A 21,170-nucleotide genomic window follows, 5' to 3' on the forward strand; every position below is an offset into this window, starting at 1 on the left:
CTTAGTTTTCACTTTTTGAAAAACTTTAAAGGATACCCATAAGGTCCTATCTATTAAAATTAGAGCTATTCATTAATTCAAACATGTTTCATCTTATCTGCTTCATACCAGGTGACTGAAAATGGTGTCTAAAGAAATGTCACCCTCTTCTCTTATCCCTCCTCTCTAGCTTGTTAGAAAATATTATTTTCCATTTCTAAAGTTAAAAAATAAAACTTCCAAATACATACTGAATAACAGAACTCATCTATCAGAACTTAAAATCAAATGATTAAGAATCAAGAAAAAATTATTTTCCACATTACACTTATACAGAGGCTCAAGTGCTTTCAATCATTTAAATTCACTACTTACATTCACACAAACATAATTATAGCATTGCTCTAAGATGATTTGCTTAAGATCTCTGCCCGCAGGACACAAAGCCCCAGACGTGACTTCTACATGCTAGGAGGAAAAAAAAAAGAAAGAAGAAAAAGGAGTTTATAAACTAGATAGGAAGACCAAACCAGAACCTAAATGACTGTTAAAAATGAGCACAAAACTGCTAGAGACACAAAAAGCCAAGAATCATATATAAAAACAACATAATTCATGCAAAAGTTTATGAAGCTACCGAGAAAAAGGCATTTGAACTAGTCCATGACTAATGATTACTATTTTGGTAAACACAGATATAGCTAAAGGAAATAGTTTTAAATAAAAAAAGGTATAGGATATATGCAGGGACAACCAAGTAACAGTTTTTTCTTATTCAAAGGATGTATTGCAGAACATGGTGGATAATTATTAAAAGGTTGGTTAGACAGGGGTTGTTGGATGATTCTGAAAACATGTTAAATTCTACAGTTACATAGATTGTAACTAAACCTGTAAAGACTAGAACCGGGAAAAGCTGTAAGAAATTATTATAGTGTAAGACAGAGAAATAAGACTTGAATTAGGACAATGATAGCAAGAGATGAAGAGATTATTCCTAGAGATGGTCCCAGACTAGAATTAGAATAGCACATATATTACAAAAATTTCCCTAATTGGGGGCACCTGGGTAACTTGTGCTTTTAGCTCAAGGGATGATCTCAGAGTTGTGAGACAGAGTCCTCATAAGAGCTCCTCACTCAGCAGGAGTCTGTGTCAGATTCTTTCTCCTTCTCTCCCTCTCCTTCCACCTCTGCACACACTCTCTCAAACAAATAAGATCTTTTAAAAAAGAAAAATTTTCCTAACATTTTTATTCCATATAGCTCAATATTCTAATTAACTTCCATTTTTTTCTTCTTATGTCAATATGAACAAAAACTTAATTACTAAACAAGGGACATTTTTTTATCTATACTATTGTAATTCCCCAGAAAGTCACATTTCCGTGGTTAGCACTGGCATTACACTTACAACTCTTTCAAATCTACAATTCTAAAATACAAAGCTTGTCACTTAGTAAAACATAAAACCCTGTACTTTTAAGAGCATTACATAGTAAGGAAGATTCATCCTAATTCTATGCAGTTTTGACAGTATTAGAGAAGGGGAAGTAAAGATTTTGAGGTCTTAGCAATGCTAGAAATTAGTTGGCTCATGAATTTTAAGAATTTTCTTTCAGTTTAAAGTTCTTACTGAGGGGCACCTGGGTGGCTCAATCGATTAAGCACCTGCGTTTGGCTCAGTTCATGATCCCAGGGTCCCAGAGTCAAGTCCCAAGTGGGGTTCCCTGCTCAGTGGGGAGACTGTTTTTCCCTCCCCTCCTCACTAGTGCTCTCTGGCGCACTCTCTCACTCTCTCTCAAATAAATAAAATCTTAAAAAAAAAAAAAAGTTCTTATTGAGTACAAAGTTCAGAGAGAACATTAAAAAAATTAACAAAATAGTTCCATATGCATCAGCCATATATCGATAATAAAATATGGAAGAAACTGGATTTCATTATGCAACATTAAGTTTGTTCAAGGAATTGCATCTTCTAGATATTACAGGGAGACAATTTTGCAAGGGGTTTCTCATATACCCAAACATTTTCAAAGGCATTAATAGCTAATTTACTCCAGATTGACTTTTCAAAGATGTTTGCATAGCAGGCAGATTTGCAAAGATAGGTACATCTCTTCCTGGAGCAAATTTGCTTATGTTCCAGAAAATAGAGGTAGAGTCATCTCTCTCCCTGGGCAGATCTGCTTGACATTCCAGAATAATAAAGACAATGTCTCTTTTGTAACAGGAGGATGCGCTGATTTGCTCACAGTCCCTCAATACAAGTGCTCCCAATATCAAGATTCTTCTTTAATGCACCCCACTGGGACTGCACCTAGTCATAACTGCATTTCCTTGTAGAAAGTGCAATTCAGAAATTCACTGCTACACTGTCATTATGCTTCTTAATGCTACTGCTGTAACAAATTGTCTTTCCTCTGACCACAGAGAAAAGGTCTTACCCTAATACTTAAGGTATTAGCAAGAATGTGTGCATGCAAGTACAATATAATTCCTCAGATCCTGCCAAGTTTGACTTAACAGATGTGAAATAAGACAATCATATCATCAGATATTAACTTCAACAAATATGAGTGAAATTTGAATTTTAAAAAATGACTTAATTAAAAAGTTATTTTGCATATACAGAAATAAGGTCTAGGATGAGAACATGAGAGATATTCAGCTTCGTGAGTAGTGAAATGGAGAAAATTCTTAAGGACAGAGTTGAGATCCTTGAGTACAAAAACATCCTGTTTTTACCATTAGCAAGTACTTAATAGGTATTTTAAACTTACGACAATTTTTTTAAAAGAAAAAAATCATTTCAAGAAAAATAGTCTGTGTTCTTAAAACCAACAACTTGGAAAAGATTTTTTAAAAATCCAAAAATACCACTACCTACCTAATAACTTCAAAGTTAGAAAAACACCATTCCCACAATATTAACATATGCAGTAGGACAAAAGGATGCAGAAACAAAAGCAATAATACATTCTAATGAGGTGACATTCGTGCCTTTTTTTTTTTTTTAACTAGTTAGGAATGAAAAAAGAATAGAGTAAACCCGAAGACAATGCTAAGCTTCAGATCATTTTTCACTTCCAGAGAACTAAGCTTCTAAATGTTAAGAAAAGGTAACATGGAGAAGATTAATACATGGGATTTTGAATAGCAATGCATTTCATTTGTCAGTATTTGTTGACCTCTTGCTATGAGAGGGAAACAAATAGCACATTTTAACTTCTACCTCAAGCCTGGTTCTGGTCAATCATATTGTTTTTACCCTGACAAGATTTACTAGATTCAAATTCTATTCTAGAACTGTAATACCCACAATGTAGACGTATCTATACTCCAAAACACTTTTTATACAAAATTTCTCCATTTCTAAGTTCCTCATTTTATTTCACTTCTTCATGTGATTAACTTTATCTTCAAGGAGTTTGTGTAGTAGGTTTTATTTTTTATAAAACTTTGACATTTTTATGTTCTTTGAGTTTTTGCCATTAGACTCAAAGAAGAGCCTGTTTGGGAATAAAAGTTTGGTTCACTCTCCCCCTCACAGATTTGTAGTCACTGTTCCACGATCCACAAGCATTAGGTACTATCCTGAAACTTATATTCCATTTATCGTTCACTTTCCCCATTCATTATGTAACCTGGTAGATATCAACATCAGTAGTTCTAATAATACATGTAGACATTGTATTTTATTATTCCTCTCATCATCTTTATAACAATTTGGCTGATGGTCATATTCTTGGATTCCACCTGCATTCCCTCCAAAGCTCATAGGCACAGCTTCACTGTATTTGGATAGCGAATATTATGGAGATGCAAGAGGTCAGGCAGAGTTTTTCTTTAAGTTTTGATTTTGCGTTTTTGCTCCTAGGTCCTTATCTGAAGAACTCTTTATGAGGAAATTCAAAATCCTAACCAAAATCAGCACATGCTTACTTGGCAGTTGTTATTATTTTTCCCAAGGCTATGCCCATTTGGTCTTACAGAATCAGCTAGTCATTTCAAGGAAATATTCTTCTAGTTTAGAAAATAAGCATTATCCATATGTTGGATGCCTTTAGCACCATTCACATCTATTCTCTTTAATTTCTACTTACAGCACTCTGTAATTATCTCAAGTTTCCCACTACGATAATAACCTCATATCAGTTGTATTCTAATTCTCATCTGCTAAATAGTTCTAAAATAGTGTTGCTCTAGTCTTAATTTTATTTCCTCTGATAACTGTATTAATCTCTTTCAATACCATCTTTGAAGTTTGTTTTTAACCTTCTTGAACTCAAATTTTTACTGAATTCTACAGAACTAAAGGTATGAGAATATTTTCTGGGTAGGGAAAGCCTTGATGTTTCCTTCATATTTTAAAAATTTGGCATGTGCTGCAATTCTTTTTTAGTATAAACTGTGCAGTTCTGTAATTTTTTTTTCACAAGTTGCAGAGTTAAAACATTGTAGGCACTGAAAATTTTCCCTGTCTCTGCTGCTGTATCACAAAGATCTAAAGGATTTTCTCTGACTTTTTTCCAGGCCTTGATTTCAGCATCAATCTGCTCTTCCTTCAATTATAACTTAAGAATTGTCTGGATAATCATCATTGCCCTATTACAATGTCTTGCAGATCTATGGGTGGGGTTTAGAAGATGAGCCAGATCTAGGTTCCTGTAGATTCAGGGACCACCTTTGTGATTCAAATACAACAGTTTTCCTGCTGTGTCATCACAGGATGGTAGAAGCAAGGGAGCTCTTGGGGGTCTCTTTTGTAAGAGAATTAATGCCTTCGTGAAGGCTCCACCCTCTTGACATAATCATCTCCCAAAGGCCCCACCTCCTAACACCACCACACCGGGATCAGTATTTCAACATTTAAATTGTGGGAGAGAACACATTCAGTCTATAGCACTTGCATCTTACACATTCTAAAAAAAATAAATAAATAAAATAAAAATAAAAAGTGTCCAATAAATATCTAGAGTATTTTAAGATTGATACTCCTAAAACTGAGCTTCATTTCATTTTTTCAATGGAAAACATTTAAGAACATACAATTACATATATACCTATGTTTAGATTAAATCTCAAATTATAAAATTGTTCTTAAAGTCCTCCATAATCTACATTTACTCTGTTCAAATCTCAACCATCCAACTTTACTTATCAACATGACATATCAAAAAAAATATTCTTTATAGTCACTGTCTTCTATCATCACAAACACTGGACTCTTTCTTGCCTGTGATGGCTTCAGCCCATACTGACTTCAGTATATACTTGTTTCCTTGTTAAAGCTTTGTTTCTTAAATTAACAGGGAATAAATAAAACATAAGCTGTTAGAGTACAAGATATAGATATATGCAGGCACAGTACCCAGCAAATGTTAACTTTTGTTGTTATTAAATATATTTCTTCTACTATTATTTCATGAATTATAACCAGTTAATAAAAGGGTCATGATCTAGGGCCTACAAACTAAGACAGAAATGCACACACAAGTATTAAATAGTAGCATTTTTTTTTTTTACCACCTTTAAAAAACAAACAAAAACACCGCAACTGATTTCTTCCTGAAGTTGACACTCTAAAGAAATGTTTTCAGTTAGGTGTAATTCTTTTTTTTTTTTTTTTTTTGGTCATACTCCTTTTCTCCCAATCAGAAAATATTTTCCATGGTTGAGTTTAAAAAACAAACAAACAAACACCCAAAAACAAACAAACAAACAAAAAACCAAACCCTGAGATTTACCTAAATATAGCAAAGGAGTCTTGGACACCTTTAATAAACAAAGACCACATTAGACAATGCTATTAGGTTGTTTATGAAAATGCTCTATGGTATCATCTCATGCTGTCATTCCTAATGTTTCCACACTCAAACACAACAAATGGAACAATCTGCTGGCTAGAAGAACTCTCTGTTCTGTAAATATTTTGGTTCAAAGAACATTTAAACAAAATTTAAAACAACCCTCCAGTATGTTCAGTAAAATTAAAGAGGTATCCCAAAAAACAAAAAACCATGAAGTACTTTCCTTCCATCATGACAAATAAGAATTTAGAAAAGATTTACTATTAATGAAATGTGCAACCATCTGCCTACTGAAAATTCTATTTAAAGCATGGCTATTAGAAAAGGAGATGCGTTGTCAAAAAATTTTTCCATTTCAAGAAGAGTTACAGCTTAACTAAGGCTGAAAGACTTTGGTTCACGTCCCATGAGTCAGAGGTGCCAAAATCTGCTTCTGGAAAGTCAACCTCCTTTTCAAAGAACATGTCGGCTAGATCATCTCTGAATCTGCTTCCGTTAATTTCTCACCTCCCTCCCATCCAAGCAATGGCACTAATGTGAGTATAAACGAGCAAATCAGAGCAAGATACACTTTCCACTCTGTGGACAATAACAACAAAAGTCTTGTGGTTGCCAAGGACTGTGGGGGAAGAAATGGAGAGATGTCAGTCTCAGGGTACAAAGTTTCAGTTATGCAAGGTAACTAAGTTCTGGAGGTCCAATGTATAGCATGGTGACCATAATTAATAATATCTTATTGTATACCTGAAATTTACTAAGAGGATAGATCTTAAGTTCTGACAACACCCCAAAAAATAAATAAAACACAAAAAAACAGCAATTACATGAAGTGAGAGATATATTAACTACTTTGACCCTGGTGATCATTTCAAAGTGTGTATGTACATCTTAATGTGTGTGTGTGTGTGTGTATATATATATATATATATAATTTTTGTCAATTCTGTCTCAAGCCAAGGAAAAAGTATCTTTCTATACTGCCAATTCACATTTCTTTTTAAAGATTTATTCATTCATTTGACAGAGAAAGACACAGTGAGACAGGGAATACAAGCAGGGGGAATGGGAGAGGGAGAAGCAGGCTCCCTGCAGAGCAGGGAGCCCGATGTGGGGCATGATTCCAGGACCCTGGGATCATGACCTAAGCAGAAGGCAGATGCTTAAGAACTGAGCCACCCAGGCACCATTGCCAATGCACTTTTTTTTTTTTTAAAGATTTTATTTATTTGACAGAGAGAGAGATATCAAGTAGGCAGAGAGGCAGGCAGAGAGAGAGAGGGGGAAGCAGGCTCCTTGCTGAGCAGAGAGCCTGATGCAGGACTCGATCCCAGGACCCTGAGATCATGACCTGAGCCGACAGCAGAGGCTTAACCCACTGAGCCACCCAGGCGCCCCAACCAATGAACATTTTTGAAAGGCATCTTCTGCTGTCTGTGACTGTTGAGACTGGGCCATCAGTTCATCACTCCATGTGTTTATCTCTAGTGTGCGAATGTTGTGCCTGGACCTTCAGAAGTTAACAGCCCAGATCCTCTTCTCCATTTTTAGTAATTTTCACCTGAGAAACTCCTTTAATAAGCATTTATTATTTTCTACTTTTGAAATGCCAATTAATCTTTACTTCATGGTTATTTTTAGGCTTTTGTGGAGGTTTTGTCCACCTAACACGGAGCATTTACTATTTTTAATTTTTTTAAGATTCAGCATTAAAACTCTTTTTATAGTTAAGAACATGGTCTTTGGAGCCAAGGTCTCTGGCTCTGAATCTAGCTTTGCAATCAGGTTTCTTTCCTTTTTCTTTTAAGATTTTATTTATTTATTTGACAGAGATCAAAAGTAGGCAGAGAGGCAGGCAGAGAGAGAGGGAGAAGCCGGCTCCCTACTGAGCAGAGAGCCTGATGTGGGACTCGATCCCAGGACCCTGAGATCATGACCTGAGCCAAAGGTAGAGGCTTAACCCACTGAGACTCCCAGGCACCCTGCAACCAGCGTTCTGTGTGACTTTGGGTGAACTGCTTAAGCCCTGTGGCTCAGTTTACTCACCAGTAAAATAAACTCTTCAGAATTGATAAAAAGATTAATTAATATATGAGAGTTAAGAATTAACTTTTCTAGAACTTCTTCACTATAGGTGAGCTTCCTGGGAAGCTTTAGAGGAAAAAAGCTTCAAGGCAATAAATCTTAGCATACTTTTGAGGTGATAAATGAGCCAGATTACCATTCTGCCATATTATGTAAACTACAGACCTCCAAACATGAACAGTGAGCTACTACACCATACCAGGAGGCTGCTACCTCAAAAGCTGCCACTGAAGACTCGGACCCTAGCCTGCTGGATATACCAAAGTCTTGACCTTCCCTTCCTCCTAAATGCTGGGCAGACAGAACAGCATTACAACCAAGGTTCTGCCATGTCACAATTATGTTGGATCCCAGGACTTATCACATCAGGGGAATGGCTGGTACTCCCTTGCTTATACAGCTTAAAAGCCACAGTGCATGAAGATTGAAGTTTAACATTAGCCCCTAAGGTCCTTCTGCAGTGCTCCATTAATGCAATGGTCACTGCCTCTATTCCTGAGTCCAGGGACTTCCCCCAATAATCACTGTTACAAAAGTATGAAGTCTAGTGTGAATGCTGTCCTGTCATTCATCTTTGTTTGCTTGGCTATATTTAAAGCACTAATAACCATCTCTGCACATAGTGCTATATTTAATGTCTGGTATAATTATTCCGCTCACTTCTCATTTAACTCCCACTTTTAAATAGCACCTTAACACATCACCATACCTCCATTACCCCTTGGCATTTTATACCTTACATTAGAGAATTTTCCCCTTTTAAGAATCGACGCTAAATACTTTAAACAATAATCGTATTGAAATCACAAAGCACACACACGTAACATTGTTATTATCCTCCTGTTGTGTTAAGAAAACTGAGGCACAAAAGTTTAAATAACCTGTCTGAGATCATACAGCCAGTAAGGGGTAGTACTCTGACTAAGGTCTATTGGATCCCCAGGCCCATTTCCTTCACCTCCACAATACACTGGGTGTCCGTTGACTCCAGGTGACTATTACCTCATCAAGAAAGTCAAAAGACCTTTACTCAAAGAGAATGATACTACAATTCCAAAATCAGCTCAGGGAAACACCTCATTTGGACAAAGTCTAGAATACTAAGAATTTTAATTGCTGCTATACACAATCTTCTAACTCAGATCATTTTTCTGGGTCCTGGACAGGGAACCACGTATTGAAGAAAGTTCCTCCAAAGCCGGTTATTAGATTTTATCCTGGAAAAGAGTCACGGGTATCTGAACCACTACATTCAATACATGCCGAGTAGCTGGCGATGGTAGCAGAAGTGATTACTGTGATAATGAAACCTTTAAAAAAGTCCACCTTTATATAACCCCCTCTGTTAAAATTCCTTTGAAGGCCATTATGGTTCTGATGCAAAACTATAAGGGTTGTGGGATAGAGTATACAGACCTCAACCCTTACAAACCTGAGCACTATCACAACAAATTCAAGGTTCCCATTTCATCATACAAATTATACATCCAAAGCTGGATACTGTGTCTATAAAAAAGGTAAAGCTACCAAAAGCACATCTGCTCAAGCTTCTCTTCCCATTGAGCTTCACTACAGAATGTTATGCTTTATATAACTAATGGACAATTTTGCAGTAAATGAGAAATTACTGCCTTTCACTTGTAAGTATTTTTTGGCAGGCATATTCTGTATTACCCATTCTGTCATTTTGTAAATGACAAAAAAATACGTTACAAAGGTATGTGCAGTAATATGACCTTTTTATTTTTTCCTGGTAATCCATAAAACATTTGGAAGCTAAGCACTGGCAAGATGACATAAACAAATCTCTGTGTTAATTTAAAAAAAAAAAAAAGGCAAGAAGAGAGTATCCTATCCACTGACGGATTAGCATTTCAGTCATTCAACCATTAAGTATTTATTGAGGGCTCTGAGCTAGACCACAGATTGTACATGGAGAGCGTGGCAATGAACGAAACAAAGTTTCTATCCTTACGGAGCTTACCTCATACCGGAAAGATGAAATCAAGTTTAGACTTGTGTTTTTCCAATTTCAATATGCATAAGAATCCCCAGGAATCTTGTAAGAAATAGAGATTTTTTATTCCAGTAGATGTGTGTTGGGGATCTAAGAATCTGCATTTCTAGATAGCTTCCAGCTGATACTGCTAAAACTGGTGTGTGGAACCCACTTTGAATGATCCAGAGGTTAGAGAACTTGAACCCACTTTAATTTAAAAGCCCACTTTCATTTTCAGTAGATATACTCAAGAGTGTGTTTCCATACAGTTATCAGAAGATAATTTTAACTCTGACTCTACTGAAGCCATTGCATTTCCATACTTTCTAAAAGAAATTACCCATATCTTGATTTAATCAGTATGACAAGTATACATGAGTAAATTTAAAGAATTACTTCAACTGTTTTTTTTCCAAATTCTTAACCAAATTGATAGCACAATCTAATTCACTTTTACAAAATTTTAACTTTTTCTAAGTAACATAGACACTGTTCAGATGTATACAGAAGTATAGAGCCCACTTCCTATATAATTATGCACTAATGAAGTATGTACAAGCTATATTCTAGTCAAAATATGGATTTAAATTAATGAGAATCAACACCAACAAAAATTTCAAGTCAATTTTATAGATGATTTAAATAGTCTACTGAAAACCATAGTTTATTACATGTAACTATACACTCATTAGAAATTACAAATACAATACCTATGACTTTACTCCCAAACCCACTGTAAAATTTGAGCACTCATGAAACCTAACAGGTTGTATTAACTGCCCATCCTCAAGAAAAGTCAGCAATGTCAGGACATATTTTCAATTGTCACATGTAGGATAGGAAAGTACTACTGGCACCTAGTGGATAGAGGACAGGGGTGTTATCTCATATTCTATGACGCAAACACCAGCCAACCTCCAAGATAAAAAAAAAAAATTATCTATACAAGTAAGTCAAAAGCATAGCTACTGCAAAATCCCAAATTAGATGAGAAATCTAGTTTTTGGGTACTCAGCACTTACTTGCGAATCAGTAAGTGATACCAAAAGCAGTAATATTCTAGCAACTTTAAGGCTTTAATATTTTCATTCTTTTTACAAGGGAAATTCTAAAATTTATTTTTAGCAAGGGTTTTAATATTTTTATACCACTAATGTGTCAGGTGTATATTCAAAATGAGTAAAAAGAGGAGGTATATATTAAAACCAGATTTGCAGCTCAGTAAGCTCTGTACCTTGCTTTTCCATTTTATTTAATTTTAAATTAGATATGAAATACACCTTAAGAAACCATAATCAGCTACAATTATGTATAAGCAGATTAGTGAATTCACATGTTCTTCTATCACAGAGGAACTCTCCACTTGATTAACTTTTAGGGAATACTTAATACCATCCCAACACTTGTACAATCCAAATGGTACCATTGTAATTTTTCAAATCCTACATAGTAAAGCCAAAATTTTTTTCATTATTGTATTTTTCTCTCTACTGAGATGTGTAATTCCCATATTTATGTAGAAAATAAAATTTCTGTCTCATACAACTTTTCATTATAAGTTGCATAATAGTAACCTACTGAATATACATTATTTAGTGTATAGGTCCAAAATGCTTTTATAATATTAAAGATAAATTACTTTTTAGGCAAAAGTAACTAAAACATGATCATGTGACTTATTTCAGAAGTGTGTGAACACATGTACACTTCAGGATATTTTTTAAGCCATATAGGCCCAGATAATAAAGAAAGGTAGATTCGTATCTTGACGTAGAATCCTATTTTCTGCTGTAAAAAACAAACCTTAAAGTGTTGCTTATGGACCTATTTCTTCACCCCACTTCTGAGGCGCCTCTGCACATCTCATTTCCTCATCACTCACTTTCTCTGTCTGTCTCTCTTCTTTCCTGTCAGAAGGCCACTGGACACCAACTTCAACTTCATCACTGTTGCTGACTCCAGTTCATCTCACCTCTCCAACATCTGCTCTTTGCCCTTCCCTTCCCTCCTTTTGTGAAAATAGTTGTCTTCTGACTGGGCAATCAATTAGAATTTCTTGGGTGTACATTATGTTCTAAACTCCTCTCAACGGTTCACGTGATTGATGGATGCCCAGCGGCTACCTCTTTATCTCCAGAAATTTATTTGGCTGACGTCCAGGTGGAAAGGTTTCCCCGAAGCTTGCTTGTTCATCATCCTATCACCATTAACCACAACTATGTATCTGGTTCTCACCATATACACAGCTTTGTGCAAGGATCAGTGATAAAAGAAATGGTGAAAGAGACGGGTTTAAGAATATAACAATAAAAGGCAGAACATGCACAGTGACACCACTGCTGATGAGTAGTTTAAGAAGTCCAAGAACCAGAAAAATGGGGACAACTTCATGAAAAGACTTATATTAAACTGAGCCTCAAATGAAATCTGAAGCTGACTAGTAGGGATGGCAATATAATTAAACAGAATGCTGAGTGAAAAGGACAGAAAATGACAGAATTTCAAGGCATGAGCAAGATAATATGTTTCACTACAATGGAGAGAACATAACAAGTAAAGTTTCGGTACAGACTGTGAAAGAGATCAAATAACTGGTCAAGTTGTATCGACTTTAACTGGCAGGCAATGAACAGTCACTGAAAGGATATAATATCCATACAAGAGAAAAAGAGATTTGAACTTAAGCAGGCAAGTACTTCCAGGCTTTGGAAACAAGATGCCATGGATAATTTATTAGGACCACAAGCTCAAATGGATATATTTGGTTCATTTTCCCTCGAACAACAAAAACCCCAGAGCCATTATTTAGCTAAAGCCACCAGAACAATAGAATAAACTACTTCATGGTATTACAAAGTAGACTTACTCTGCAAGCAAATAGTTGAAATGAAATTCATCTCCAAGCTCATTAGGGGAGACACAGTAATTCAAAGTATAAAATGACATTTAAAAAACACGTATCCTATATTTGGAACCAAAAAAAATCAAAGTGAAGTGAAATCACAATAAATAAGCTCTAAAATTTGATCTCACTTTAAATAGCCTAAGAAAACTAGTAAGTACATATTCATCAATATCAACGGATGAAGTATAGAAGCTATAACATATACTCCAAACATTTTTTTCCCCAAACAACATTTTTTTTTCAGATTTTTATAAAGACTTTCCTTCTAAACATGTTTACCATGTATGTATGTAAAATCAATTTCCCAAATTAGAAGAGCTGATTTTTTACCAATATATGCTCCAAAGTAAATGTTGGGTATTGTTTTGATTTGTTTTTAACTCAGCATAACAGTTGTCTAGAACTTATGAGCAATGACCTCATTCTTAAGTGGACAAGGATGCAGAAAAGCATTTTTCCAAATTAACCATCTGGTTCCTTGAGAAAGGGTAATATTTCATTATGTGCCTGTGACTCAAAAACATACACAAAGACAAAAGACATAGATATGCATATAAAGTACACAAAGTGGCATTTAAGGAGGATTATACTTACTCCCTCATTAATAATGACTCTAAAACTATGACAAGCAGTTGCAATTATAAACTGTTAATTTTATTCAATACAGAATGAATATAATTAATACCATCCCAAGCAACTAGGTGGTCCAATAATTTCGAACATTTTTTTTTTAACCTCTGGAAAACTGATCAGGAAATCTGGCTAACATCCCAAATAAACTCAAAGAAAGTAATTGGATGGTCTTCAACTAGTTTCTTTAGTCTTGTATATATACCAAAACCACATACTCTAACTGAATTAATTGTGTTGGTATTGTTCAGTCAGAGGTCCCACAGTGGTGTTTACAGTGTTATTTCACTGTACTTCACTGTGTTCGTCTTCAAAAAAATGAACAAATCCTTTATCTTTAAACAAAATATTGTGTTATATGTCAAAATCAGCATAAAATAACCCCACTTTCAATGAGTCTTACCATGTTGCAATGACTTAATTTGTTCTGTTTCTTTAATTTCTGCCCTTCTAATTCATTTGCTATTTTTGATGTTTTGTTTAACCAGTATGCCATACACTGAGTCTAGTTAGGTCTGTAAGAAAAAGCACAGATCCATATATTCACTGGGCGCAAACTTGAGGGCATTAGGCAAAATAAAACTAGGTATCACAGACAGCCTCAACAAAACCAAAGGATGCCTTAGACCCAGGAAAACAAACGTGTCTCAGTCGTATTCTGCTAGCTATTGGTGGTTGCACAGAACAGTAATTAAATTATGTGCTCCAGGAAACAGGAAAGAGTGGATAAGCAAATACAAGCAAATCTCCTATAGATCCTGTTTGTTCCAAATATAAGATAAGCACCTTTTTTTTAAGAACCTTATTCCTTTTCTTATATGAATGAAAAATGGGTTGAAAAGACCTGGGCTTATAGGGGTAAATGTGATGTAAGAAAACATGAAATACTACATGTCGTCTTCTACAGAATTTTACTTTAAGAAGCAATGGTCAATATAATCTTCTTACAGATATAACTGGTTTATATCATTTCCAGCTCAAGTTTTCCAACAGTTCATTTTGCTCTTAGGACAAAACGTCAGTAACAACAGCAGCAGCACTGGCAGTGGTGGTAACCTTCACAGAGCCTGTCCCCACATGCCAACTCTGACCTCCACTTCAACCTTACGAGTCTTCTTTCAGCCCACTCAGCAAAGCTCTCTGAATGCCTTTCACACACTCTTTCTCCTGGATTTCTTTTAGCTAACTCCTGATTATACTTACAGGTTTAACTAAATGTCCCATCTGCCAAGAGATTCTAGCTCACCGCCCTCCTTCTGCAATCTAAATGATTTTCTTGGGCTCTCTCTCACGTTAGCATACTTCACTTTTTGCTTAGAATAGTTATCACCATTAGTAACTAAACATCTTTTTGTATTCATTGTCTATGTTATCCCCAACTCAACAGTATGTCCTTGAAGGAACCATACTTATTTAATTCAACTCCCTATATCCAGTGACTAAATCCTAACAGGCATGTATTATTTGGTAAGTAAATTAGGGAATTAAGGAATAATGAAGAATGACCACATTCTTATTAATCCCTTACTTATCAATCCCTTACTACTCAGCACAGTATGTATCATAAACTATTTTTCAACATTTGTTGAGTTAGAAAACAATGAAAACGGACTCTTCCATTACTATCTCATGTACATCCAGAGAGCTCTAGATCTAAAGTAGGTGGGGTCCATGAAATATTTCAAACTCCTTAAGAAATCTAAGAAATATAACAATCCTGATAATAAAGCCTTGAAATTCAATTATGAGTGAAATGTTCATGTGTATGGAGGGTGGGAAGGGTGTCCTTACTTAGTTCCTTATTTTATTTTTTAAACCAACCCTTCATGTATTTGTTGTGCATCATTTTAGAATTTAGATATTCAGTTCACCTCCTAAGGTAGGTTTCAAAAATTTAGGACAAATAATTTTAACACACAGACCCAATCTCTTCCTTTAGTTTCAATGAGAATCATCATGCCAATGAGACAATCCTCCCACTGTGTACCGAGCAGATCCACACTCCACTGATCTGCCCAATAGGTTCCTTGATTTCAATACTGATGACTTCAGCTTTTTTTCTACGTTCTTTTCAGAATGAGACAAAAGCACTCTGGGAGAAAAAGATGTTAGAAAATGGGGTGCTTTGTGTTTGCCTGTAAGATATGGGCTGAACAATAACACAACATAAATTTTCCCTTATGGGAGAGAAAAATATGTAAAACTAAGCTATTCCTTATAAGGGGACTTCTTCCTGATGTTAGGAATAAACCCTGTTAAGCATCTGGGGTTTTTTAGTTCTTATATTTTACCTGTCTTAGAAGAATATTTAGTAGAAATAATAATAAATGAATTTAAAGGATTAAGGTACATAGCATAGTCTTTGGCACATAAAAGGCACAAAATGAACTGTTAGTGTTGTGGCTGTTTGAGAAAAAACATTTTGTTAAGTCCTTCTGTGGTTTAATGGTTTTTAGGCAAATTTAGAAGCCAGGAGAGACTCTGCGGTTAATGAATGACATCCCCTTCCAAGTCAACCAAGATTCTCTAAGTTTACAGGACACACAAAATTCTTCTTTATAAGTTCCACTGTAACTTTTAGTTTAACAAAAGTCCAAAATATCTCCTCAAAGGAGTATATTACAATTAAGAGGGCTTGAGAAACACCTGTTGTTTAAGATTTATTTAAGTATTTTATGGGGTGCCTGGGTGGCTCGTGGGTTAAAGCCTCTGTCTTCAGCTTGGGTCATGGTCCCAGGGTCCTGGGATCGAGCCCCACATCGGGCTCTCTGCTCAGCAGGGAGCCTGCTTCCTCTCACTCTCTGCCTGCCTCTCTGCCTACTTGTGATCTCAGTCTGTCAAAAAATAAATAAAATATTTAAAAAAAATAAAAAATAAATTAAAAAAAAGATTTATATAAGTATTTTAAATATTTTAGAGAGAGTGAGTGTGCTCCCAGAGCTTGCACGAGCAGGAGGGGCAGAAGGAGAGGGAGAGAGAATCTCAAGCAAACTCCATGCTGAGCGTGGAGCTCAAAGCAGGACTCAATCTCACCACCCATGAAATCATGACCTGAGCGAAACCAAGATTCCCACACTTAACAGACTGCCACCTAAGCACCCCATTGGTGGTACTTCTTTCTTTTGAACATCCATGTACATCTTGGCTTTATTATATGAATGAAATCCCTAACTCCAAATCAAGCCTAATTTTTTAAAGTTCTAAAGTTATCATGTATACTTATGGATCAATTAAATATGTGAAATTTGGAGATAAACTTAAGTGCTTAGAAATTAGAAATAAAAAGCAGAGCACACATAAAGAATAAAGAGAAGAAGATTCTGGAAAGAGTTGCTTTAATTTTCAAAGTCTCTACAGATCTCTCCATAAAAATAGACAGTACAAGAATAAACTTCAAAATCCAAAACCTGTAGATATTATTTACCACAAAACCAGTATTAGTGGGTAGGGATAAACTGCCAGCAACTATAAAGACCCCCACCAAAGAGGAGGGGGGAAGAAGGAGTCCAAAGAAAGTAATACAAAACCATCATCAGGTCCTCTCTCGATAGCTTACCAGGCCATTTGGGAAAGAACAGAAAAACTCAAAAGAGGCCATCTAATCTCTAGTTCAAAGTTGAAAACAAAGGAGCCACATGAAGGTTCTCACTCTATTGGGGATTATTAGGAGTCTGAGCCCAAACTAAGAAAGCACTTTCTGAGTCAAAGCATCAGCCCAAAATGTCTAAATTGACAGAGATGCATTAGAAGTCAAAGAGATGGTCCAAGTTAAGAAGAAAGGTAAGAGAGATGGAAGCTCATCAAGAGCCTGGTCATTTCTTCCATCTTTTCCTGAACAAGTGAATAAGAAGCATATGCCACTGAGATATAAAATTTATTCTGACCCATCCTTTCCTCCTAAAAGTAGATAAAAATCTTTCTTACTTAAAAGTAGCAAGTAGAGAGGACCTCAAATCTCATAAGAAATAAAATAGAGCAGCTGGGTGGCTTAGTCAGTTAAGCATCTGACTCTCGATTTCCGCTTAAGTCATGACCTCAGGGTTGTGAGTTTGAGCCCCACATCAGGCTCTGTACTGGCCATCGGGTCTGCTTAAGAGTCTCTCTTCCCCTATGCCCCTCCCTCCAGCTCTTGCATGCTTGCACTCTCTCTCAGATGAATGAATGAATGAGGCGTCAAATAATGTCCCTACAGGCAATACACATACATCAGAAATACATTCACAAAACAAGTGAAAGCCACAACCCAACACTTAATAATAATAAGCTAAAACAAAATGAATGAACTACAGAAGTCAGAATTGTAATAAATCAGAAACAAGGTAATTAAAACAAGAAACTTGGAAAATGAGAAAATACTGTTTCAGAAATGAAGGGTAAATTAGGAAGAACATAGAAGAAAGTAAGTATCACAGCTAACACCTCAAGAGAAATAGAAAATTTAAAGTATGAAAAGCTTAAACTAAAAATTTTTTTTAAAAACCAAGAGAAAGTATAGCTAAAAAGACAGGCAAATAAGAATGTCAAAAAAAGGGAACTGAAGTAACAGAATGAAAAAAAATACTCAAATAATAATGCCATCACAGTTTCATGAAATAAAAAGATGTGAAATTTTACTGTAAAAGAACACATTGTATACATAGTAATATTAACCCAAAAGGGCCAACAGTAAGAAAATTCTAGTAAAATTGGACTTCAAAGAAAAAATATTTCACTGGGCATCCAGGCAGAGACCAGATTTTAACCATGCTTGATCCAAACACCTCATGATAGAAGACAATGCAGAACCATATTTAAGATGCTCAGGGAGAAAGTTTTGAACCAATGTTTTCATTAAGCCAAAATCAACTTGTACATTTTTAACCACAGAATAATTTTATTCACATGCAAGAACTTGGAATACTGTGTCAAGGAACCCTCCCTAAGAAATCTCCTAGAGCATAGTTTCAGAGAACCAAAATAATCTGCAAAGTACCATTGTTAAGTCTTCTTAAAGTCTTAAAGTCTTCTTCACAGGGTGACTGGTGGCTCAGTGGGTTAAGCCTCTACCTTTGGGTCAGGTCATGATCTCAGGGTCCTGGGATTGAGCCCCACATGGGGCTCTCTGCTCAGTGGGGAGCCTGCTTCCATCTCTCTCTCTGCCTGACTCTGCCTACTTGTGATCTCTCCTCCCTGTCAAATAAATAAATAAAATCTTTAAAAAAAATAAAATAAACATTTACTTGTAGATCTAAAAATAAAAAATGGTTGTGAGGGAAATATTATAGTATATAATCATATAAATGGAAGAGAAAATAAAAAAGGCTTTCTGTCACTTTACAAGTGTTACTTGGTAGTTAATTAAGACACCAATTCAAATTAGATACTGAAAGCAGAGGTAGCAGGAAGATGACACTAGTTATTTTCTGTGCTGCCCAGGAGATCAATTAGACAAGAGCCAAAAGAATTTAAATTCATGTTAATAAAAGACAAAGGTATTTCACAAGAATACTTATATAAAGGTAGTCATCAAAGGAGAACAGGAGAAAAATCTTTATAAACGCAAAAAAAAAATACATATTATACAGAAACTCATAAACAGCATAAGAAATAAACCATAAAACTTCAAAAACTGATTACCCAGAGAAGAGGGAAGCAACAGGGTACAGAAGACAGTGCAAAAGTTAGACTTCTTTGAGTATAATTTGCTTTATGTATTTGATTTTGGTAAAAGTTCATATAAAATTATAAAATAAATTTCTTTTAAAAAAGTAATGTCTGAAAATAAGCCAAATAATTCTGTGTATCCAGATAGCATCATAACCAATTAGAAGTACTATTTCAAATTGACTGGAAAATACATTAATTTGATTGTACATTCTAACCAGGATATACCCTCAAGACAGTGGAGGAAAAAATACCTTACATTATTCTCAGGAATCCATTAGCATGAAATAAAGCAAATGCGTTATGTTGAAATCATGTAAAACACTAAATTTCACCACTAGAGAAAGTGACAGAGATAAAACACATTTTAAACAAAAAATCTGCATTCCCAATTCTAATTTCAGTTGGAAACATCAGTAAGAATTAAGGATGTGTTTTATTATTGTTAAAATGTCTATACTGCCTAGAGCAATATATACTTTTAATGCCATTCTGATCAAAATTCCACCAGTATTTTTCAAAGAGCTGGAGCAAATAATCCTAGAATTTGTATGGAATCAGAAGAGACCCCAAATTACTAAGGAAATGTTGAAAAAGAAAAACAAAACTGGCGGCATCCCATTGCCTGATTTCAAGCTTTACTACAAAGCTGTGATCACTAAGACAGCATGGTACTGGCATAAAAACAGACACATAGACTAGTGGAACAGAGTAGAGAGCCCAGATATGGAACCTCAACTCTATGGTCAAATAATCTTCGACAAAACAGGAAAAAATATACAGTGGAAAAAAGACAGTCTCTTCAATAAATGGTGCTGGGAAAATTGGACAGCTATAGGTAGAAGAATGAAACTCGACCATTCTCTTACACCATACACAAAGATAAACTCGAAATGGATAAAAGACCTCAACGTGAGACAGGAATCCATCAGAATCCTAGAGGAGAACTTAGGCAGTAACCTCTTCGATATCAGCCACAGCAACTTCTTTCAAGATATGTCTCCAAAGGCAAAGGAAACAAAAGCGAAAATGAACTTTTGGGACTTCATCAAGATCAAAAGCTTCTGCACAGCAAAGGAAACAGTCAATAAAACAAAGAGGCAACCCACGGAATGGGAGAAGATATTTGCAAATGACACTACAGACAAAAGGCTGATATCCAGGATCTACAAAGAACTTCTCAGACTCAACACGCACAAAACAGATAATCATGTCAAAAAATGGGCAGAAGACATGAACAGACACTTCTCCAATGAAGACATACAAATGGCTATCAGACACATGAAAAAATGTTCATCATCACTAGCCATCAGGCAGATTCAAATCAAAACCACACTCACACTGACATACCACCTTACACCAGTTAGAATGGCCAAAATTAGCAAGACAGGAAACAACGTGTGTTGGAGTGGATGTGGAGAAAGGGGAACCCTCTTACACTGTTGGTGGGAATGCAAGGTGGTGCAGCCACTTTGGAGAACAATGTGGAGATTCCTTAAGAAATCAAAAATAGAGCTTCCCTATGACCCTGCAATTGCACTACTGGGTATCTACCCCAAAGATACAGATGTAGTGAAAAGAAGGGCCATCTGTACCCCAATGTTTATAGCAGCAATGGCCACGGTCGCCAAACTGTGGAAAGAACCAAGATGCCCTTCAACGGATGAATGGATAAGGAAGATGTGGTCCATATACACTATGGAGTATTATGCCTCCATCAGAAAGGACGAATATCCAACTTTTGTATCAACATGGACAGGTCTGGAAGAGATTATGCTGAGTGAAATAAGTCAAGCAGAGAGAGTCAATTATCATATGGTTTCACTTATTTGTGGAGCATAAGAAATAACACGGAGGACATAGAGAGGAGAAGGGAGTTGAGGAAATTGGAGAGGGAGATGAACCATGAGAGACTATGGACTCTGAAAAACAATCTGAGGGTTTTGAAGGGGCGGGGGGGAGTTGGGCCAGCCTGGTGGTGGGTATTGTGGAGGGCACATATTGCATGGAGCACTGGGTGTGGTGCATAAACAATGAATTTTAGTACGCTGAAAAGTAATTTAAAAAATAAAAAATTTATTTAAAAAAAAGACCCCCCCCCCAAAAAGGGATGTGTTTTA

The 21,170-nt window shown here is 35.8% G+C and overlaps 1 protein-coding gene across 1 annotated transcript in view; it reads right to left on the minus strand.

Annotated features, from left to right (window-relative positions):
- Positions 1 to 21,170, minus strand: part of CRPPA (CDP-L-ribitol pyrophosphorylase A) — a 291,364-nt gene that overhangs the window by 133,403 nt on the left and 136,791 nt on the right. The window contains exon 7 of the mRNA XM_080819133.1: positions 355 to 447. Coding sequence (XP_080675259.1) covers positions 355 to 447 — 93 coding nt within the window. The remainder of the gene's footprint in view (positions 1 to 354; positions 448 to 21,170) is intronic.

The sequence above is a fragment of the Martes martes genome (assembly GCF_963455335.1).
Source record: "Martes martes genome assembly, chromosome: 11".
NCBI classification, from domain to species: domain Eukaryota; kingdom Metazoa; phylum Chordata; class Mammalia; order Carnivora; family Mustelidae; genus Martes; species Martes martes.